General features: G+C 44.0%; 1 protein-coding gene across 1 annotated transcript in view; it reads left to right on the forward strand.

The window, feature by feature from the left end:
* The first annotated feature begins 3,537 nt into the window (after positions 1-3,537).
* The window catches only part of LOC112246916 (carboxypeptidase D-like), a 41,672-nt gene continuing 20,264 nt past the window's right edge, over positions 3,538-24,945 (forward strand). The window contains exons 1-2 of the mRNA XM_042296140.1: positions 3,538-4,322; positions 6,604-6,851. Coding sequence (XP_042152074.1) covers positions 3,610-4,322; positions 6,604-6,851 — 961 coding nt within the window. The 5' untranslated portion in view covers positions 3,538-3,609. The remainder of the gene's footprint in view (positions 4,323-6,603; positions 6,852-24,945) is intronic.

Genomic DNA, 24,945 nt, shown 5'->3' on the forward strand with positions numbered 1-24,945 from the left:
AATATTCATTAATAGTGTCACGCCAACTCCCTCTCTCCCTCTCGCCAATCTACTAACCACTGGCCCGGTCAACCATTATTACGCACACCTGCTCTCCATCATTACGCAAACCTGCTCCACATCATTAAGCACACCTGGACTTAATCATCACCTTGATTACCTTCCCTTTATTTAGCCCTCAGTAGCCTCAGTCATCAGGCAGTATTGGTTTGTTTTCATGTTCCATAGTTTTGTTCATTTGCCTTGCATCCTTGTTATTAAACTCTTCTACTGCACCTGCTACCTGACTCCCTGCCTATACGTGACATAATACTACCTCACAATATGGAAGCAGCAGAGGAGAAAACCATATTCCAGAAGGTCCAGGAACAGGGTCATCTACTCCACCAACACCACGACCAGCTGGCGCAACTGGGTACGGCCGTGGAGGATGTCCTCCGCATTCTCCACCGCCTCGACACCACCAGCGAGGCTCCCCATATACCTTTAGAGGGCTTCCGACCATGGGTCGTCACAGTGAGCCAGTCGACCAGCCTACCCAGCCGTCCACCCAGGTCAGAGATGCCTTACTGTCCCTTCTAGAGAAGTATGACGGTACTCCATCGAAATGCCATGGCTTCCTACTCCAGTGCTCCCTCTATTTCGCCCCACCACCGAGAGGTCCAAGATTGCCACTGATGACCGGGGGTTGGCAGGGGTTGATGGCAGGGGTTGAAGTGGGCTACGGCTGTCTGGGAGAGAGGAGAGGAGGCGCTAGGTTCCTATGAGAGGTTCATGGCTCTGTTCAGGGCGGTCTTCGACCATCCACAAGAGGGCAGAGAGGGAGTTGAGCGACTACTCCAACTCCGGCAGGGTGCTCAGACTGCTGAGGAGTAGGCCCTCACCTTCCGGACTGTGGCAGCCTCCAGATAATTGAATGAGCACCCTATTCTGAAGAGGACTGCGCGAGGAGGTGGGTGTGCCAGTACGACAACCTTTCCCTGATGTGCTCATTGCGATGGCCATCCGCCTGGACAACCTTCTTCGGGGGCGCCGGCGCTTCTATCGCCCCTCACCCTCTGCCTTTGGCCGTCCTGGGGCAGAGTCTGAACCTATAGAGATACACATCTCTCCGCGGCAGAGTGAAGTTGCCAGAGACAGTTGGGCCTGTGTCCCTGTTGCGGCCAGGAGGAGCACCGGCTCCCAACCCTAAGTCCACTGGGGCAGAGGGACGGCCCTGTGATCAGCCGTCTCCCAGGGTAGACATGAGTATTCCTTCATCGTTTTCTGCTAAACCCTCCCTGGTTTCCATTTCACTGGTTGGCTATCTCTCAGTTGTTGTCTCTATGGCTCCAATGGACTTCGTCTCCTCCCTGAACATCACCACATACCCGCTCTCCTCTCCTTTCCCGGTCCAAGCCTTGGATAAATGACCATTGGGATCCGGCACTATCACGCACATTACAGCACCACTCACCCTCACTGTGGAGACCTTGTACCAGGAAAGCCATCCCTTCCTCATCACCACGGTTACCTTACACAAAGTCATCCTGAGGCACTGTTCCAGCAGGTCTTCTGGCACTATGGCCTTCCGGAGGACATCGTCTCTGACCGTGGCCCCCAATTCACGTCACGGGTATGGAAAGCCTTCATGGAGAAACTGGGTTCACGGTCAGCCTCACTTCCGGTTACTAGCCTCAGTCTAATGGGCAGGTGGAGAGGATGAACCAGGAGCTGGTTAGGTTCCTGAGGAGTCACTGCTATGACCAGCAAGAGTACTGGGCCCAATTCCTTCCCTGGGTGGAATACACCCAGAATTCATTGCGTCACTCCACCACCAGGCTGACTCCCTTCCAGTGTGTTCTGGGTTATCATCCAGCCCTGGCTCCGTGGATCCGAGCCATTGAGCTCAATTTCGAGTTTCATAGCAAAGGGTCTGAATACTTATGTAAATAAGGTATTTTTTTATTATTATTATTTTTTAAATTTGAAATACCTGTTTTGCTTTGTCATTATGGGTTATTGTGTGTAGATTGAGGACTTTTTTTTATTTCATCAATTTTAGAAAAAGGCTGTAATGTAACAAAATGTGGAAAAAGTCAAGGGGTCTGAATACTTTCAAAAGCACTGTCAATGAGTGTCCTATGACCTTACTGACCTCTCTTTGCCAAATGTGTTAAAGAGACACTATGGTGAAAAATGAGAATAATGTGCTATTATATGGTGTCCCTGGATATTATACAGAGGATTAACATGTACTGTAGAGGCCAACTCTTTCTGATCTGCAAGGGCCTAGACTAAGGGCTGGGGCTTTTTTCTGGATATTTTCTCCCTTTCCCCCTTCCGCTGGGTGTGCTAGCAGTTCCCCAGGTAACGTGGCTACCAGTACATCATGGAGTGTGACTGTCATGTTGGAGAGTACAAACACTACAGGGAGTAGTCCAGCAGTGAATGTTTCCACAGCATTCTCCCTCTTCCACAGCCTCCTCCTTCTTTCACCCCTCCTCCTCTTATCCCTCCTCCACTCTATCATTCCAAGCTTCTGGTGCTCCACAGCAACAAAGATGTTTACAGCACTTCTGTTTTGTTCCATTGCAGAAAGAAGAAAAATGAGAGAATAAGAAAGAAAATGAAAGTGGTGGATACACCCCACAGCAAGCGGAGTGAAGGGTCTTGTTCGGTGTGGTGGTACGACCCAGGCTTTGATGCTGTTGTCATGGGGAATTCACAGCCACAATGATCAATAAAGAAAGAATGAGCAACAAAAATAAACAGCGATACAAAAGTCTGGTATTAACCTGCTCTGGGATCAATTGTCTATACTTGTATTAACCATTTTTTCTCTCTACTAGTATATTTTCTCAGCAGTTCTCAGTAGTCCCATCTCCTTGAACAAACACTTTCAACCCTTGGATATAATAAATATAGGAAACATAAATATTAAGTGTCTACTAAGTGTACCTTGATACCAAAAGCAAACTATATTACACCCTATAGCACACAAATATAAACCCCAGAAATCTAAACTATTTTAGCAATAATGCAAAAGAAAATACAAAGCTTCAATCATGAGTGAAATACTTTGTGTAAAGTAAAATGTTTAAATTTAACCCAGCTTTATTGAGACATCGTGAATCTGTTTATCCAACACTGCCTCTCTCAGGCAACACTAAAAACGCCAGTCTGTCTCAATTCAGTACCATTTTCCATCTGAAATATTGACTGTTATAGGACAAATCGTGCCTAAATGCTTGCTATCGCTCAGGTTTATCCAATGCAATTGGGTAGCTAATAGCCAATACTGCATGAGGAACATGTTGGGAAATTGAGACTATGGAAATATTGAGACAACAATGGGAATTTACAACCTACCAAGTTGAATAAATATTTATACAAGGCATTGCACTTACATTTTTATTTTATTTGGTATATTACAATACCGACTAATATCGACAGATATCAACGTATAGAACTAAAATACACTATAGTACTGTACTCAAAATGATATATTCTGCAAACCACCTTAAAAAGAGGCTCCTCCTCAAGGAGAGTGACGTCAAACTAAAGCACCGCCCCTTTGAAAGCTTAACGGGATGTTGGATGCATCCAGTCTGGGTTAGCTAGCTAGCAATGTTCACCTTTTCATTTCACAAGAGTGGATGTTCAAGAGGTAAGAGAGTCGGAAACATGGAAACATATTTGCGGGAGCCTCGACATACAGCGCCGAAACTGTGTGTCTCACTTTTCGTCTTCCTCCTTTTTGTTGTTGTCCCCATCACGGCTCTGAGCGTCGGCGAGGCGAGGCTTGTCAGAAGCAACACCGCAGCGAAAGAGGTAGAAGACCATACAAAATACTACAATTATGTGCAAATGACCCGGCTACTGAAGTTCATGGCCTTGAAATACTCTCACATCGCCAACCTGTCCAGTATAGGCCAGTCCGTGCAGGGCAGGGAGTTGTGGGTTATGCGAATCACAAAGGACCCCAACGCTGACGTACCGGGAAAACCCAAATGTAAATACGTGGGGAACATGCACGGGGACGAAACTATCTCGAGGCAAGTATTGGTTTACCTTGTGGACTACCTATTGACGAGGTATGGAGAAGACCCGCGCATCACGGAGTTGGTGACGAGCACGGATATTTACATTATGCCCAGTATGAACCCAGACGGGTTCGAAAGGTCGAGAGAGGGTGACTGCAGTGGCGACGCAGGGGGTCGTTCCAACGCCAGGAACGTGGACCTCAACCGAAGTTTTCCTGACCAGTTTGACAAAATCAACGTCCAGCAAGAGGATATTCCCGAGGTTACAGCTGTCATTAAATGGATTCTGGAGAAAAAGTAAGTATTTATTTCTCTTTTCTATTTACATAGACCTACATGCACCATGGTTTGTTTAGTTTACATTGTTTATAATCAAATTCAAATGGTGAGATGAGGCTCAACTTTATGGGCTACACCAGGGGTAGGCAACCCGTTTCCTGGAGTGGCCCAGGTACTACAGAAGTTTGTTCTGACACCTGACCAACTGAGATAATTGATCACTTCACAAATTGCCTAAATTCAACACATCACACACCTGATCCTCCAGGTCAGTTAAATATGAAGTGGCTGCAGCACTCCAGGACCCTGGGCTACACAGACATCCCTTACTGCAAATCAAATTATAACTGCTAAAACCAAGGACTTAACTGGCAGCCTGCATCCATCATTGTTCCTATTGTTTTGAAGCACCTCCTCATGGACCCTAAATACCCCCTCCCTCCCCCTTTATTTATTTGATTTGTTATTTAACTAGGCAAGTCAGAAGGACCCCTGAAGGATCTATCCATTCACCTAGGGGCCCACTGTTGCCAGCTAACAGTTGTGAATGCCCCCGATCAACATCAGACTCCAATAGGCCAACATAAGTAACCTGCCATACAACTTTAGTTCGGCCACCTTTGTTTAAGGACCTGTCAAAACAAACTATACCTCCTCTTCCAGCTGTCACAGAACAAACAGCTGTTGAAAAACATCTAATGATGTCATGTTATTGCATATAGCTGATTTTATTACAGCACATAGGGTTTGTCTATATATGGAAAAATACATGTTTTAAATTGGTCTGAAAAACTGACGACTTTCGGTCGACCAAGATTTTTTTTAGTCAGTGACAGCCCTATTTGTTATAAACCCGTATTGCAGCTCAGCACTTTAGCTTTACAGTCAGGACTATGCTATCTTATGTGTTGGTAATGTTTTTGGCACTACTGCAGGATATGTTGCTGTTACTGTTATAGTCCCATCTGGTGTGTAGAACCTCCTGCGCGGACAGGAAGTAGAACACAATAGACCAACTCAAATGATTTGTCACATGCACCAATTACAACAGGTGTAGACTTTTTACTGTGAAATGCTTACTTACGAGCCCCCAGCTATTATTAATAAAAAATAATAAGTTCAATAAAGAAATGTATTCATTATTAATAAAAAATAATATATATATGACTTTTTATTTAACTAGGCAAGACAGTTAAGAACAAATTCTTATTTTCAATGACGGCCTAGGAATAGTGGGGTAACTGCCTGTTCAGGAGCAGAACGGCAGATTTTTTCCCCCCTTGTCAGCTTGGGGATTCAATCTTACAACCTTTCTGTTACTAGTCCAACACTCTAACCCCTAGGCTACCTGTCGCCCCATAAGTTAAATAAAGACAAAATAGTAACACAATAGTGAGGTTACATACAAGGGGTACTGGTACTGAGTCAATGTGCAGGCGGTATGGGGTAGTTGAGGTAATATGTACATGTAGGTAGGGGAAAAGTGACTATGCATAGATAATAAACAGAGCGTAGCAGCAACGTGTGTGAAGGAATTCTAATGTGTGTTGGAGTGTCAGTGTGAATGTGTGGTTATAGTCCAGTGAGGAGTGTACATCGAGCCTGTGCAAAAAAAATATAATAAGGGGTCAATGCAATTAGTCTGTGTGGCCATTTGATTAACTGTTCAGCAGTCTTATGGCTTACGGGTAGAAGCTGTTTAGGAGCCTTTTGGTCCCAGACTTGGCACTCCGGTACCGCTTGCCGTGCGGTAGCAGAGAGAACAGTCTATGACTGGGGTGGCTGGAGTCTGACAATTTTTAGGGCCTTCCTCTGACACCGCCTGGTATAGAGGTCCTAGATGGTGGGGAGATCGGTCCCATTGATGTACTGGACCGTATACACCACCCTCTGTAGCGCCTAGCGGTCGGATGCCGAGCAGTTTCCATACCAAGTGTTGACGCAACCCATCAGGATGCTCTTGATGGTGCAGCTGTAGAACTTTTTGAGGATTTGAGGACCCATGCCAAATCTTTTCAGCCTCCTGAGGGGGAATAGGTGTTGTCGTGCCCTCTTCACAACTGTCATGGTGTGTTTGGACCTTAGCGATGTGGACACCAAGGAACTTGAAGCTATCAACCTGCTCCACTCTAGCCCCGTTGATGTGAATGTGGGCGTGCTTGTGTGTGTACTTCAGCTCAGCCTCGGATAGTTAAAGGTTTCCCCCCTTTCCCTTCCCCCTGCCGCAGACAGTAGATACTAGGCTTACTATATATCCCCTGCCTCCTGATAACATTGTGTTGTTGTTATGTCCCTCCAGGTTTGTCCTGTCAGGGAACCTGCATGGTGGCACTGTGGTGGCCAGCTACCCGTTTGATGACTCGGCCTCCCATGTAATGCAGGGTTACTACAGCCGCTCTGTGGACGACAACCTGTTTAAACACCTGGCACTGACCTACGCCAAGAACCACCCCGTCATGAGGACCGGGGAGCCCAAGTGCCCAGATACCCCTGACGAGACTTTTGAGGATGGCATCGTCAATGGGGCAAAGTGGTACGATGTACCCGGTAAGACTTTTTCCTCCTCAACTATCAGACCACGGATTTATGCTCTTTGGGGAGCAAAGGTCATGTTATTTTTCCTTATTAGTTTGTTGAAAAATAGTTTATCTTTCACACACAAAGTAGCCTAGACCAGCTCCAGTATCTTCCTTTTGTGATTTCTAATGTATTTTTTTTCTCCTTCATAATTTGTTTCATTTACATTTCTTGACAAAATATCTTCACCATCTTTAAAAAAAGAATTTTTAACCTCATTATCCCACCTCACCTCACTCAGAACAATCACACATTATTGTTGAAACAGAGAGCGGAGTCCTGCGTTGCCATGACGATTAAGTCAATTGGGGGTCTATTTTAAAATGTTCTCTTCTCAGAGACTGATGACATCATGTGGTATATTTACCTCTCAGGCATTCATAATCAGCTGGATATCAGGTTTTACTCAGCTCAGTGTTGTATGAGTTCATGGAGACACCTTGAAATGAATATTCAATGACATTTAGGCCTATAGTAAGGGAATAAAGGATATATGATAACATGTAAAGTGTGGGCTTTCACTGCCATGGTACAGGCTTACTTTTTGTCATTGGGACAAAGCCCAATGTGTGATGTCTAGGCTACGGGTTGCCATGAAAAGGGGTTAATTAATTAGTGTGGTGGTTTCCTCTGTCTTTGCTACTGTACATTTTCCATGGCCCAATTTTCACTGAATATATTTCCCTCGACTCATTTTTGATCTATTTAAGAACCAAACCAGCAGAGCCACAGCTGTAATTGTCTGTCTAGTCTTGATTTAAAACCCCACTAATTAGGCTATTGAATCAGAGTATGACTTTGAACATACAGGTGTTCCATTGTGCTGACTTCACTATCTTGCAGAGGACAACAGACCCAGCTAGCTAGTATTGTATTATTCACCCCTGCAGGACAGACCTGCTCTCTGTTCTCTCTTCACAGAAAGCCTGACTGGTCTCAGGTTATCCTATCCGTCTTTTACGAGCTGTGTGTGGTGTGTGTCACCACCTGTCCATGCAGCTTGCTGTCCCCCCACTACCCTCCTATATGTTCAGGAATACCAGTGTCTGTGTTCACCAGGCAGTAACCGGACCCCCAGTCTCTGTTGTGCTGTGTGGCTGCTGTCAGGTCAGGGGTTTGGAAAGAGAGCCAGACGAGGGGCGATGAGATGATACTCTAATCTGAGTCTGAAGGTTTCAGGTGACTGTCAAGGCTTTTCCCGTAAAGACGTGTGGTGTCATCACCCTGTGTGTATTTCTGTGTAGGGGATGTATATTCTCAGCCATTCCTCAATAATCCCAGAATCTGCTCTAACAGACTGCCTCTGCTTCAGTTGTAAATTATGACTCGGCAGAAGACTAATTCTGGTTTCTTCATTACTCACCTGAATCTAAATTGACCGCCTCTGTGGTTAATGGAGACTGCAGGAGGTCTGTGCATCAGAGGAAATCTGTCTTCTATTAGCACAACCAAAGGAACAGCAGAGGTGTCATTTAAAGGTGAATTTAAGAGGTGTAAAGTTTAGGTGTCTTAACAAGTAATGAAATATGCCTCAATTCTCTGATGGAATTTGAGAATAGATTTACACAATGCTCAATGAGGAAATGACAGGAGTGAAATGTACCCAATGATATTGTAGGATCTTATTAGAACATTACAAATGTGAGTTTAGAATCTAGATCATTGTCATTATGACCTTCCAAGAGGTGACTGTTGAGGGAGCGAATGATAGGGAGGGAGAGAAGTTTGAGTCGACTTGGATAATTGCAATAGTGACTGATATCCTTTTGACAAACTTTTTTTTGTAGACCTATTTTGTAGCTAGTTTATATTTTTCCTCTATGCCAGAGGTGTCAAATTCATTCCATGGAGGGCCTAGTGCAGCGTTTCCCAAACTTGGGCCTTGGGACCCAAAGGGGTGCACGTTTTGGTTTTTGCCCTAACACTATTCAGCTCATTCAGATGATCAAAGCTTGATAATTAGTTGATTATTTGAGTAAGCTGTGTAGTACTAGGGCAAAAACCAAAACGTGCACCCCTTTGGGTCCCAAGGCCCAAGTTTGGGAAACCCTGGCCTAGTGTTTGCTGGCGAGGTGAGTTCCTATAATAATCAGTGACCTTAATTCATCAATCAATTATAAGGGAGGAGCAAAACCTGCAGACACTTGGCCTTCCGTGGAATGAGTTTGACACATGCTCTATGTTATTGTCTACTGTATTTGACATACCCATAGTTTACACAGGGATATAGGCTACTCCTAGAGAAAAAGCCTTGAATCATCTGGATGTACACTGAGTGTACAAAACAGTAACAACACCCGCTCTTTCCATGACCTAGACTGACCAGGTGAAAGCTATGATTTTATTTCACCTTTATTTAACCAGGTAGGCTAGTTGAGAACAAGTTCTCATTTGCAACTGCGACCTGGCCAAGATAAAGCATAGCAGTGTGAACAGACAACACAGAGTTACACATGGAGTAAACAATTAACAAGTCAATAAACCAGTAGAAAAAAAGGGGAGTCTATATACATTGTGTGCAAAAGGCATGAGGAGGTAGGCGAATAATTACAATTTTGCAGATTAATAACACTGGAGTGATAAATGATCAGATGGTCATGTACAGGTAGAGATATTGGTGTGCAAAAGAGCAGAAAAGTAAATAAATAAAAACAGTATGGGGATGAGGTAGGTAAAAATGGGTGGGCTATTTACCAATAGACTATGTACTGCTGCAGCGATCGGTTAACTGCTCAGATAGCAGATGTTTGAAGTTGGTGAGGGAGATAAAAGTCTCCAACTTCAGCAATTTTTTTGCAATTCGTTCCAGTCACAGGCAGCAGAGAACTGGAACGAAAGGCGGCCAAATGAGGTGTTGGCTTTAGGGATGATCAGTGAGATACACCTGCTGGAGCGCGTGCTACGGATGGGTGTTGCCATCGTGACCAGTGAACTGAGATAAGGCGGAGCTTTACCTAGCATGGACTTGTAGATGACCTGGAGCCAGTGGGTCTGGCGACGAATATGTAGCGAGGGCCAGCCGACTAGAGCATACAAGTCGCAGTGGTGGGTGGTATAAGGTGCTTTAGTGACAAAACGGATGGCACTGTGATAAATTGCATCCAGTTTGCTGAGTAGAGTGTTGGAAGCAATTTTGTAGATGACATCGCCGAAGTCGAGGATCGGTAGGATAGTCAGTTTTACTAGGGTAAGTTTGGCGGCGTGAGTGAAGGAGGCTTTGTTGCGGAATAGAAAGCCGATTCTTGATTTGATTTTCGATTGGAGATGTTTGATATGAGTCTGGAAGGAGAGTTTACAGTCTAGCCAGACACCTAGGTACTTATAGATGTCCACATATTCAAGGTCGGAACCATCCCGGGTGGTGATGCTGGTCAGGCGTGCGGGTGCAGGCAGCGAACGGTTGAAAAGCATGCATTTGGTTTTACTAGCGTTTAAGAGCAGTTGGAAGCCACGGAAGGAGTGTTGTATGGCATTGAAGCTCGTTTGGCGGTTAGATAGCACAGTGTCCAAGGACGGGCCGGAAGTATATAGAATGGTGTCGTCTGCGTAGAGGTGGATCAGGGAATCGCCCGCAGCAAGAGCAACATCATTGATATATACAGAGAAAAGAGTCGGCCCGAGGATTGAATCCTGTGGCACCCCCATAGAGACTGCCAGAGGACCTGACAGCATGCCCTCCGATTTGACACACTGAACTCTGTCTGCAAAGTAATTGGTGAACCAGGCAAGGCAGTCATCCGAAAAACCGAGGCTATTGAGTCTGCCAATAAGAATATGGTGATTGACAGGGTCGAAAGCCTTGGCAAGGTCGATGAAGATGGCTGCACAGTACTGTCTTTTATCGATGGCGGTTATGATATCGTTTAGTACCTTGAGCGTGGCTGAGGTGCACCCGTGACCGGCTCGGAAACCAGATTGCACAGCGGAGAAGGTACGGTGGGATTCGAGATGGTCAGTGACCTGTTTGTTGACTTGGCTTTCGAAGACCTTAGATAGGCAGGGCAGGATGGATATAGGTCTGTAACAGTTTGGGTCCAGGGTGTCTCCCCCTTTTGAAGAGGGGGATGACTGCGGCAGCTTTCCAATCCTTGGGGATCTCAGACGATATGAAAGAGAGGTTGAACAGGCTGGTAATAGGGGTTGCGACAATGGCGGCGGATAGTTTCAGAAATAGAGGGTCCAGATTGTCAAGCCCAGCTGATTTGTACGGGTCCAGGTTTTGCAGCTCTTTCAGAACATCTGCTATCTGGATTTGGGTAAAGGAGAACCTGGAGAGGCTTGGGCGAGTAGCTGCGGGGGGGGCGGAGCTGTTGGCCGAGGTTGGGGTAGCCAGGCATGGCCAGCTGTTGAGAAATGCTTGTTGAAGTTTTCGATAATCATGGATTTATTGGTGGTGACCGTGTTACCTAGCCTCAGTGCAGTGGGCAGCTGGGAGGAGGTGCTCTTGTTCTCCATGGACTTCAGTGTCCCAGAACTTTTTGGAGTTGGAGCTACAGGATGCAAACTTCTGCCTGAAGAAGCTGGCCTTAGCTTTCCTGACTGACTGCGTGTATTGGTTCCTGACTTCCCTGAACAGTTGCATATCGCGGGGACTATTCGATGCTATTGCAGTCCGCCACAGGATATTTTTGCGCTGGTCGAGGGCAGTCAGGTCTGGAGTGAACCAAGGGCTGTATCTGTTCTTAGTTCTGCATTTTTTGAACGGAGCATGCTTATCTAAAATGGTGAGGAAGTTACTTTTAAAGAATGACCAGGCATCCTCAACTGACTGGATGAGGTCAATGTCCTTCCAGGATACCCGGGCCAGGTCGATTAGAAAGGCCTGCTCACAGAAGTGTTTTAGGGAGCGTTTGACAGTAATGAGGGGTGGTCGTTTGACTGCGGCTCCGTAGCGGATACAGGCAATGAGGCAGTGATCGCTGAGATCCTGGTTGAAGACAGCGGAGGTGTATTTGGAGGGCCAGTTGGTCAGGATGATGTCTATGAGGGTGCCCTTGTTTACAGATTTAAGGTTGTACCTGGTGGGTTCCTTGATGATTTGTGTGAGATGATGTCACTTTTAAGCCTTGAGACAATTGAGACATGGATTGTGTGTGTGCCATTCAGATGGAGAATGGGCAAGACAATATTTAAGTGCCTTTGAACAGTGTATGGTAGTAGGTGCCAGGCGCACTGGTTTGTGCCAAGAACTGCAACGCTGCTGTGTTTTTTACACTCAACAGTTTCCTGTCTGTACCAATAATGGTCCACCACCCAAAGGACATCCAGCCAACTTCACACAACAGTGGCAAACATGGGCCAGCATCCCTGTGGAATTCTTTCAACACCTTGTAGAATCCATGCCCCGACAAATTGATGAACTGATAATTCATCCAGTTTATAAACGAACTAGTCTTTTTATAGCCTAAATCATTTGAACTAGCCTAGTCCTTTTACTCACTAGCAATACCCAGTGCTCTGTTTCTGACTGTTCATACTTGGATGACAGCAGTCAGTTCTGTTGTTCTTGGTACCCTGTGGTATCTTTTATGTCCCGGTTTAGTGTTTGTTATTTAACATGAGGCTGAAATGAGATCCACTGGACCTACTATTAGGGATGTAAGGATTCACCTGTACGCATCGGTCACACATTCAAATAGTTAAGATAGGAGTGGATCGGTCCACGGGACCCCAAACCGATCCAAATGTAGATACTCGGTCAGAAAAGCGTTACAAATGATTGGTTCACAAACATTTTTTGGGCATATTACTTTCTTTCTACCTTCTAAAAATACCTAATCTTTTATGACAACTGTGTTGATCTACAAGTCATGTTGCATTCCGAACAACCCCAGGCCATATCAGTAGCCTGGTCAAACTTCCCACTGTGCCCTGCTTCATGTGTTGAGCAAAGAGAGGTATGGGGCTTATTCCTGATCTTGCACATCTGCGTAGCACCTTCATCATTCAAATGCCTGTAAAATGGCTTGCGCAATATTAGGCTTTATTATTGATTTGATAAGTTATCAAATGCGCTGTTACCAGAATATAAGTAAGCCACCAGAGGCACAACTCATATGGCTATAGCCTACCTGCTGAACATGGCTTACATTAGATTTGATTTTGATCAGGTTCACCATCAGCTATAGTTTTGGTAGTTTTGCTTTATACGATCAGTGTACATGGTCATTTTTAGATATCCAGGGTAAAGATGATCATTTCAAAATGATGATGGCCATCACTTTTGCGTGCGAAGCAGCACTGCGTGTTCAAAAAAGGGAGGAGCTTACTCCATTACTTCCGAACGGTCAAAACCATTTCAGTTTGAGACTGGGTGAAATCCAAAGTTGTGCTATATATATATAAAGATAAATATTGATACATCACAAGCTCAAACAATTTTAATCTGGAAAAATGAGAAATGGGTGATCAAAAGTGGGGTTAAAAAACAAACATACATTGCCTCCCTCTAATCTAATAGCGAGGTGGATGCCCACTAGGATCCCTTATGGCTCAGGTGACTACAAACACCATAGACACATCAGACCAGGGGCGCAACTTTCACTGGGGACGGGGAGGACATCCCCCACATTCTGAAATTGCATTTTTGTCCACCCCCCCCAGTTTTATCATTGGAATGTGATACAAAACGAGGCAACGGTGTGCTTTAGGACCACGCGGACGCCTCCGAGTGGCGGGTAGGCTGTTTGGAGTGTTTATCCGACTGGATAAAAAACAAAAGTTATGTCCTCCCTACCTCTAAAACCAAAGTTGCGCCCCTGCATCAGACAGACCAGACAGCAGTGCAGACAGATCCAGCTCAGAGAGGCCCAGCTCATGAGTTCTGTCAGCAGCAGATTTAAATTTAGTATGGAAAATTAATCTTTATTCACTAAATGTTAGTGCACAGAATCGCATTGATTTGTTTGTTGAATCGCATCGAATCATTTCAAACTAAAACGTATCGTATGGGAGCCATGATGCATATGAATCATCTTGAAATGGAAAGATGCACATCCTTACCTACTATAGGCCAGTTATATTTGTTGAGCAAGGCAATCGGTCACTGTGGTTTGGGTGGAAAGCCTATACAAACTACAAAAATCTCTGGAACTGGAAACACTTATCGCCCTCACTAGCTTTAAGCACCAACTGTCAGAGCAGCTCACAGATTACTGCACCTGTACATAGCCCACCTATAATTTAGCCCAAACAACTACCTCTTTCCCAACTGTATTTAATTTTTATTTATTTATTTATTTTGCACCTTTGCACCCCATTATTTTTATTTCTACTTTGCACATTCTTCCATTGCAAAACTACCATTCAAATCAAATCAAATCAAATTTATTTATATAGCCCTTCGTACATCAGCTGATATCTCAAAGTGCTGTACAGAAACCCAGCCTAAAACCCCAAACAGCAAGCAATACAGGTGTAGAAGCACGGTGGCTAGGAAAAACTCCCTAGAAAGGCCAAAACCTAGGAAGAAACCTAGAGAGGAACCAGGCTATGTGGGGTGGCCAGTCCTCTTCTGGCTGTGCCGGGTGGAGATTATAACAGAACATGGCCAAGATGTTCAAATGTTCATAAATGACCAGCATGGTCAAATAATAATAAGGCAGAACAGTTGAAACTGGAGCAGCAGCACAGTCAGGTGGAAGTTGAAACTGGAGCAGCAGCATGGCCAGGTGGACTGGGGACAGCAAGGAGTCATCATGTCAGGTAGTCCTGGGGCATGGTCCTAGGGCTCAGGTCAGTTGAAACTGGAACAGCAGCATGGCCAGGTGGACTGGGGACAGCAAGGAGTCATCATGTCAGGTAGTCCTGGAGCTCAGGTCCTAGGGCTCAGGTCCTCCGAGAGAAAGAAAGAGAGAAGGAGAGAATTAGAGAACGCACACTTAGATTCACACAGGACACTGAATAGGACAGGAGAAGTACTCCAGATATAACAAACTGACCCCAGCCCCCCGACACATAAACTACTGCAGCATAAATACTGGAGGCTGAGACAGGAGGGGTCAGGAGACACTGTGGCCCCATCCGAGGTCACCCCCGGACAGGGCCAAACAGGAAGGATATAACCCCACCCACTTTGCCAAAGCACAGCCCCCACACCACTAGAGGGATATCTTCAACCACCAACTTACCATCCTGAGACAAGGCTGAGTATAGCCCACAAAGATCTCCGCCACGGCACAACCCAAGGGGGGCGCCAACCCAGACAGGATGACCACAACAGTGAATCAACCCACTCAGGTGACGCACCCCCTCCAGGGACGGCATGAGAGAGCCCCAGTAAGCCAGTGACCCAGCCCCTGTAATAGGGTTAGAGGCAGAGAATCCCAGTGGAAAGAGGGGAACCGGCCAGGCAGAGACAGCAAGGGCGGTTCGTTGCTCCAGAGCCTTTCCGTTCACCTTCCCACTCCTGGGCCAGACTACACTCAATCATATGACCCACTGAAGAGATGAGTCTTCAGTAAAGACTTAAAGGTTGAGACCGAGTTTGCGTCTCTGACATGGGTAGGCAGACCGTTCCATAAAAATGAAGCTCTATAGGAGAAAGCCCTGCCTCCAGCTGTTTGCTTAGAAATTCTAGGGACAATTAGGAGGCCTGCGTCTTGTGACCGTAGCGTACGTGTAGGTATGTACGGCAGGACCAAATCAGAGAGATAGGTAGGAGCAAGCCCATGTAATGCTTTGTAGGTTAGCAGTAAAACCTTGAAATCAGCCCTTGCTTTGACAGGAAGCCAGTGTAGAGAGGCTAGCACTGGAGTAATATGATCAAATTTTTTGGTTCTAGTCAGGATTCTAGCAGCCGTATTTAGCACTAACTGAAGTTTATTTAGTGCTTTATCCGGGTAGCCGGAAAATAGAGCATTGCAGTAGTCTAACCTAGAAGTGACAAAAGCATGGATTAATTTTTCTGCATCATTTTTGGACAGAAAGTTTCTGATTTTTGCAATGTTACGTAGATGGAAAAAAGATGTCCTTGAAATGGTCTTGATATGTTCTTCAAAAGAGAGATCAGGGTCCAGAGTAACGCCGAGGTCCTTCACAGTTTTATTTGAGACGACTGTACAACCATTAAGATTAATTGTCAGATTCAACAGAATATCTCATTGTTTCTTGGGACCTAGAACAAGCATCTCTGTTTTGTCCGAGTTTAATAGTAGAAAGTTTGCAGCCATCCACTTCCTTATGTCTGAAACACATGCTTCTAGCGAGGGCAATTTTGGGGCTTCACCATGTTTCATTGAAATGTACAGCTGTGTGTCATCCGCATAGCAGTGAAAGTTTACATTATGTTTTCGAATAACATCCCCAAGAGGTAAAATATATAGTGAGAACAATAGTGGTCCTAAAACGGAACCTTGAGGAACACCGAAATTTACAGTTGATTTGTCAGAGGACAAACCATTCACAGAGACAAACTGATATCTTTCCGACAGATAAGATCTAAACCAGGCCAGAACTTGTCCGTGTAGACCAATTTGGGTTTCCAATCTCTCCAAAAGAATGTGGTGATCGATGGTATCAAAAGCGGCACTAAGGTCTAGGAGCACGAGGACAGATGCAGAGCCTCGGTCCGATGCCATTAAAATGTCATTTACCACCTTCACAAGTGCCGTCTCAGTGCTATGATGGGGTCTAAAACCAGACTGAAGCATTTCGTATACATTGTTTGTCTTCAGGAAGGCAGTGAGTTGCTGAGCAACAGCCTTCTCTAAAATTTTTGAGAGGAATGGAAGATTCGATATAGGCCGATAGTTTTCCAGTGTTTTACTTGCTATATTGTATTTACTTTGCCACCATGGCCTTTTTTGCCTTTACCTCCCTTCTCACCTCATTTGCTCACATTGTATATAGACTTGTTTATACTGTATTATTGACTGTATGTTTGTTTTACTCCATGTGTAACTCTGTGTCGTTGTATCTGTCGAACTGCTTTGCTTTATCTTGGCCAGGTCGCAATTGTAAATGAGAACTTGTTCTCAACTTGCCTACCTGGTTAAATAAAGGTAAAATAAAAATAAATAAATAAAAAGGCCTAGTGCTACAAACAGGCATCACTGCAAACAGACAGAGAACAACAGATATGGTGATTGTAGTGATGACAAGGCTAGTTCTGGGGAATTTCTCTGTTTAAAAGTCTATTGCCATGAGACTCCCACTTGTCTTGTCGAAGGTATGTCCTCTTATGATTATCAGTCAGTCAGTGATCTACTTGTCTTTGGCTGTGAGGTTAATGTAGGGCAATTCCACGGTATCGGAATTATGCTGAGACTAAGAATTTTCACTTAAAATGTATGCCAAACAAAAAAACATTAGTTTCAAAGTTCAACAAACCATACAACTCTATGCATGAGGACTATTTAAAATTTTAAAAAATTGTACGCAGAATATTTTACTAAAATGTATTTACTGGAAGATTGCATATTTGGGTATTCTACACATTGGCTATTATTTGAATGAGCTCTGCCAAAACAAGCAGACCGGTATTCAGTTACTGTTCGAATGGGCAAAACGAGTGACCTAAGCAAATTTGAGCATGGTATGCTCATTGCTGCCAGGCGGCCCTGTTCCAATATCTCAGAAACGTCCAGCCTCCTGGGCTTTTCACGCACAACAGCAGTGTCTAGGGTTTTACCAAGGATGGTGCGACAAACAAAAAACATCCAGTCAGTGGCAGTCCTGTGGGCAAAAAACAGCTCGTTGATGAGAGGTCGAAGGAAAATTGCAAGACTCGTGCCAGCTAACAGGTGGGCCACAAACAAGCAATTAACGACTCCGTACAACAGTGGTGTGCATAACGGCATCTCGGAACGCACAACTTGTCGGTTCTTGTCACAGATGGGCTATTGCAGCAGGTGACCACGTCTGGTTCCACTCCTATCAGCTAAAAACAATAAGAAGCGGCCCCAGTGGGCATGTGATCTCCCACACTGGACATTTGAGGTGTGGAAAAACATTGCATGGTCTGACGAATCCCGGTTCCTGTTGCGTCATGCTGATGGCAGAGTCAGGATTTGGCATAAGCAGCATGAGCCCATGGCCTCATCCTGCCTGTTGTCAACTGTACAGGCTGGTGGTGTAATGGCGTAGGGAATGTTTTTACCTGACACGCTAGGTCCCTTGATACCAATTGGGCAATGTTTCCATGCCCTGAAGAATTCAGGCAGTTCTGAAGGCAAAAGGGGTCCGATCTGGTACTAGCGATTTATCTGCAGATAAATTATGAACATATTAAATCAAGAGGTTGTATACCTACTATTCCTGCAGTGAGGAGTGGTGAGAGAGCCTCATTCTGGTCCAAAATATGATAGAGATCAAAGGTTATAAAAAGGTTATAAAATCAAATGATACCTAGTATTATTAAAGATATTGATATAGGCCTACTGATTTAATCAACGTGTCAAACGGAGTAGTCAACTGTTGCTTTTTGTATAGCAAAGCCCATGTTTAACACGTGCTTCATTCTTCAATCATACCTTCATTCTTCAATCATACCTTCATTCTTCAATCATACCTTTTGTGCACCCCCACTTTTATACAATCTGGCGGGGGGTTTGGGGGTCATCCCACTGAATGTTTGCATTTTTAAAATCCTTTTCCTGCATTTCTATATTGTTTCTCAAACTGTAAATATTACTTTATTCTCAAGAGAAGACAAGTTTAATGTTAAAGATGATCTTACTTAAAAAAAATGTCCTGATCTTATAGGGCTAGGCCATATCCAAAACAACTAAATGGTCCTGATCTTATAGGGCTAGGCCATATCCAAAACAACTAAATGGTCCTGATCATATAGGGCTAGGCCATATCCAAAACAACTAAATGGTCCTGATCATATAGGGCTAGGCCATATCCAAAACAACTAAATGGTCCTGATCATATAGGGCTAGGCCATATCCAAAACAACTAACACACTAAATTCATACATTTTAATTTTTATTGTGAAGTCATGTATTTCTACTCCAACTAATTTGACTAATCTGGGAGGTGAAGTCGTTAAAGTATTAAATAACTTGGTCTATTTCGGATGGAATCAAGGCATTAGAATGTACCAGAGGCCACCAAAATAGAGCTCGTTCTGCAAAGTAGCCAGCCAAAACTCCCTGGCTGGCTACTTGTTCTATTTGGCTGGCTACTCCATGTAGTTAGGGAAAACACTGGATGAGGGTGTGTCACTCACTGTGTATAGCCTATCCCAGGGGAGAATGACTGCCCCCTCTCATTGAAGCCACAGAAGTTCCATGGTACTGCAGGTATTGTTAACAGAAAACAGGATCCCCATTATAGTGAATGGAAAAATGGCAATCTTCGTGGTTATTTTTGTGTAAATCGAAAAATGTTTAGAAGACAATCATGGCATCAATAATAGCTTCTAATACACCAGATGTATGTACTTGAACCGATTTATTTTAAATAGCAGTAGAGATACACAGTAGAAATAATAAGGATAATTTAGTTACTAATGGAAGCGTACAGTACACGGGTCGGCCTACAACTCAAGTTATTCAATGAGAGGGGTCAGCCTGCAACTTCATGTCTTTGTCTCTGCATGTTATGTCAACGTGACGTCATCTTAACCAACTTCATTTGGCTTGAATGCGCTATTGAGTCTGCACATAGGAATGAATGGTGTCACATGACGAATAGCTTTGTCCAGTCATACTGTGTGTATATACAGTCATTGGTGTATCCTGCCTGGAGGGAGGATGTGGAGGGTGGGACTGATAGGCTAGAGGTCCTGTCATGAGCTCTATCTCTGGAGGATGTTTGCTCTCTAATATGTCATTATACACACATCACAGGTGCTGCCGGGCAAATCATTAAACACGAAAAAGTCACTGAGATTACTCTTATTTGGAGCATTGTTACAATGCACACTGTACAGTCTTTTTCATGCTAAGGTTATTAGCCAGTGTCCATAGAGGCACTGTCAGAGACAGCCTAGGCCTGTTGCACCCTGCTGGTGTCACCATATGGGACTAACCCCCTGAGAACCATCCTGAACTAACATCCTTAAAGTACTCTGTAAAACAGGCTCACGTAGGGCACTGCCCTGTTGATCTGTTTCACCACAGCTGTCAGCTGAGCACAACTAGACTGGGGCTTATACACACTGCCATTTAACAGTCATGCTACATGTTTAGTAATGTTTCCACTACCATGACTCAAGCAAAATACTATGAAAACTCTATGAAACATAACAGAAATACAGTGGGGCAAAAAAAGTATTTAGTCAGCCACCAATTGTGCAAGTTCTCCCACTTAAAAAGATGAGAGGCCTGTAATTTTCATCATAGGTACACTTCAACTAAGACAGACAAATGAGAAAAAAAATCCAGAAAATCACATTGTAGTATTTTTAAAATTAATTTATTTGCAAATTATGGTGGAAAATAAGTATCTGGTCAATAACAAAAGTTTATCTAATACTTTGTTATGTACCATTTGTTGGCAATGACAGAGGTCAAACGTTTTGTGTAAGTCTTCACAAGGTTTTCACACACTGTTGCTGGTATTTTGGCCCATTCCTCCATGCAGATCTCTAGAGCAGTGATGTTTTTGGGGCTGTTGCTGGGCAACATGGACTTTCAACTCCCTCCAAAGATTTTCTATGGGGTTGAGATCTGGAGACTGGCGAGGCCACTCCAGGACCTTGAAATGCTTCTTACGAAGCCACTCCTTCGTTGCCCGGGTGGTGTGTTTGGGATCATTGTCATGCTGAAAGACACAGCCACGTTTCATCTTCAATGCCCTTGCTGATGGAAGGAGGTTTTCACTCAAAAATCTCACGATACATGGCCCCATTCATTCTTTCCTTTACACGGATCAGTCGTCCTGGTCCCTTTGCAAAAAAACAGCCCCAAAGCATGATGTTTCCACCCCCATGCTTCACAGTAGGTATGGTGTTCTTTGGATGCAACTCAGCATTCTTTGTCCTCCAAACACGACAAGTTGAGTTTTTACCAAAAAGTTATATTTTGGTTTCATCTGACCATATGACATTCTCCTAATCTTCTTCTGGATCATCCAAATGCTCTCTAGCAAACTTCAGACGGGCCTGGACATGTACTGGCTTAAGCAGGGGGACAAGTCTGGCACTGCAGGATTTGAGTCCCTGGTGGCGTAGTGTGTTACTGATGGTAGGCTTTGTTACTTTGGTCCCAGCTCTCTGCAGGTCATTCACTAGGTCCCCCTGTGTGGTTCTGGGATTTTTGCTCACCGTTCTTGTGATCATTTTGACCCCACGGGGTGAGATCTTGCGTGGAGCCCCAGATCGAGGGAGGTTATCAGTGGTCTTGTATGTCTTCCATTTCCTAATAATTGCTCCCACAGTTGATTTCTTCAAACCAAGCTGCTTACCTATTGCAGATTCAGTCTTCCCAGCCTGGTGCAGGTCTACAATTTTGTTTCTGGTGTCCTTTGACAGCTCTTTGGTCTTGGCCATAGTGGAGTTTGGAGTGTGACTGTTTGAGGTTGTGGACAGGTGTCTTTTATACTGATAACAAGTTCAAACAGGTGCCATTAATACAGGTAACGAGTGGAGGACAGAGGAGCCTCTTAAAGAGGAAGTTACAGGTCTGTGAGAGCCAGAAATCTTGCTTGTTTGTAGGTGACCAAATACTTATTTTCCACCATAATTTGCAAATAAATTCATTACAAATCCTACAATGTGATTTTCTGGATTTTTTTTCTTCTAATTTTGTCTGTCATAGTTGAAGTGTACCTATGATGAAAATTACAGGCCTCTCTCATCTTTTTAAGTGGGAGAACTTGCACAATTGGTGGCTGACTAAATACTTTTTTGCCCCACTGTATAAGTTATGCTGCTGCCATAAAGCCTGGAATCAAATAGATTTAAAATAACCCACCAACTGTCTTGTGGTTTTATATCTAAACTCTTTACCAGTCAACCAAAACCACAGAACCCAGAATCAATCTGCAGGCCAGGCAGTCACAGTGATGCAGCCATTTGAGATTATTTACAACAGCTGCATGTACCACTCTGGCTTGTCCTAAGCTTACTCAGTACTGTGTTAGTAAGGGCTTACTCTGTGCTTTCTGATACCTTTCGTCTCTCAGTGTGAACTGGCCTAGCACGCACACATTCAACAGCCTTACTGCAGATAGCTTTTTTACTGGTGCCTGTTAAGTTAGTCACTCACTGATGATGGATGGATACTCGCTTCCGTTTCTCCCCCTCCTCTTCATGTCTGTGTCAAATACCTTCTGAAGATTCCTGTACTAGAGCCACGTCCTGTAGTTGGCTAAATCACTACCAGCCACCCTAGCCGTCGTTTTGATTATGAAAATTCTGGATCTGCTGTGTTGTCTTTCCCACACATGCTGTCAATCATATGCACACAACAGCATTTCTAACCTGAGGCTGGTAGGCTCTTTTCAGATGAAAGAGCTGGCCTTGTTGTTTGTCTCGTGGGTGTTTGCATGCGTGCGCGTGGTTAAGCGCACTAGCATGAATTTGCAAGCTGGATTGTGTCTGTGTAGAGGCGGCAAAGTGACTTGGCCTTGTTTTGTTTGTGTGTCAGGAAGGAAAAGGAAGAGTTTCCTACTTTTATGGGGTTCCGTTAGCCAATAATAGTCAGCTTTTGGACATTTTTATTATTTTTTATAAAATGATATATACAGTGCATTCGGAAAGTATTCAGACTCTGAAAAAATTTTCCTCATCAATCTACACACAATAACCCATAATGACAAAGTGAAAACAGGATTCCAGGAATTTTAGCAAATCTATTAAAAATAAGACAAATACCTTGGTGCATTCAGAAAGTATTCAGATGTTACCTCATAATACCCCATAATGACCAAGCGAGAACAGGGTTTTTGAAATGTCTGAAAATGTATAAAAAAATCAAACGTATTTACATAATTATTCAGACCCTTTGATATCAGAGTCGAAGTTGAGCTCGGGTGCGTCCTGTTTCCATTGATCATCCTTGAGATGTTTATACAACTTCATCGTAGTCCCCTTGGTAAATTAAATTGATTGGCCATGATTTGAAAAGCCACACATCTGTCTATATAAGGTCCCACAGTTTACAGTGCATGTCGGAATAAAAACCAAGCCATGAGGTTGAAGGAATTGTCCTTAGAGCTCTGAGACAGGATTGTGTCGAGGCACAGATCTGGGGAATGGTACCAAAAAATGTCTGTAGTATTCAAGGTCCCCAAGAACACAGTGGCCTCCATCATTCTTAAATGGAGGAAGTTTGGAACCAAGACTCTTCCTAGAGCTGGTCGCCCGGCCAAACTGAGCAATCGGGGGAGAAGGGCCTTGGTCAAAGAGGTGATCAAGAACCCGATTGTCAGTCTGACAGAGCTCTACAGTTCCTCTGTGGAGATGGGAAAACCTTCCAGAAGGACAACCATCTCTGCAGATCTCTACCATCAGGCGTTAATGTTAGTTTCCAGACGGAAGCCACTCTTCAGTAAAAGGCACATGACAGCCCACTTGTTTGCCAAAAGGCACCTGAAGACTCTCAAACCATGAGAAACAAGATTCTTTGGTCTGATGAAACCAAAATGAACTCTTTTGCCTGAATGCCAAGTGTCATGTCTGGAGGAAACCTGGCTCCATCCCTACAGTGAAGCATGGCGGTCATGCTGTGGGGATGTTTTTCAGCGGCAGGGACTGGGAGACTAGTCAGGATCGAGGGGAAAGATGAATGGAGCCAAATACAAGAGCGATCCTTGATGAAAACCTGCTCCAGAGCACTCAGGACCTCAGACTAATGCCAAGGTTCACCTTCCAACAGGACAATGACCCTAAGCACACAGTCAAAACAACACAGGAGTGGCTTCGGGACAAGTCTCTGATTCTCTTTGAGTGGCCCAACTAGAGCCGGACTTGAACCCAATCGAACATCTCTGGAGAGACCTGAAAATAGCTGTGCAACAATGCTCACCATCGTACCTGACAGAGCTTGAGAGAATCTGCAGAGAAGAATGGGAGAAGCTCCCCAAATGCAGGTGTGCCAAACTTGTAGCATCATACCCAAGAAGAATCCAGGCTCTAATCGCTGCCAAAGGTGCTTCAACAAAGTATTGAGTAAAGGGTCTGAATACATTAGCAAATGTTTTTGCTTTGTCATATGGGGTATTATGTGTCGATTGAGGCATTTTTATTTTTTTAAATCCATTTTAGAATAAGGCTGTAACAATGTGGGAAAGGAGTCTGAATACTTTCCTTATGCATGGTATGTAAACAATTATTTTTAAATCGAAAAGCCAATTTCAAATAAAATTGGTGCCGGTCAATTGTCTGGGAGAAGACAAAATCACATTGCGAAATAATGCTTTTTAGCTTATTCCTTGATTGAAATATCAGTCAATGGAAATACATTTGATGGTCATGCTTGTCGGTCTATAGGTTACTTTGCATAATTTAGTGGAATTAAATTGGCACGTGTGTACAGTATATTCGCTATGTACAGTGCATTCGGAAAGTATTCAGACCCCTTGACTTTTTCCACATTTTGCTTTGATAAAGCTTTAATGTATTAAATTGTTTTTAAATACATTTTAGAATAAGGCTGTAACAAAATGTGGAAAAAGTCCAGGGGTCTGAATACTTTCCAAATGCGCTGTATCTTATTTAGCACACGTGCAAAGCATAGAGAGATGCAAAGCCTTTGAGTAGAAAATCTGTCAGACATCGCGAGAGCTGCTTATACAGCATCTCAAACAGCAAAAGCATAGGAAACGGGAGGCAGGCTTCATCAGCGCGTCACACACCTATGCATTTTGACAACATATGTTTAATTGATTAAAACCTGAAAGTTTACCACATATGAGGTATGTTTTACCTTGCTTCAAAGTGAACTATCCATAATCTGATGTCCGTGGAGGCAATTATTCTACATCAACGTTCTTTCGTTGTCCAGTAGCCAAAGGCGCACAATCGTAGTCATATTAACACATGCTAACGTTAGTTGTTGCATATTAGATCTCCCCTCTTTCTAAATTTCGAACGGATATTTTCATCTCTGTCACTTGAAAGCGCTCACATGTGCGGTTCACTTTTGACAACAGTTTTCCCGCTAATTGCATT

The sequence above is a fragment of the Oncorhynchus tshawytscha genome, linkage group LG13, assembly GCF_018296145.1.
Source record: "Oncorhynchus tshawytscha isolate Ot180627B linkage group LG13, Otsh_v2.0, whole genome shotgun sequence".
NCBI classification, from domain to species: Eukaryota; Metazoa; Chordata; class Actinopteri; order Salmoniformes; family Salmonidae; genus Oncorhynchus; species Oncorhynchus tshawytscha.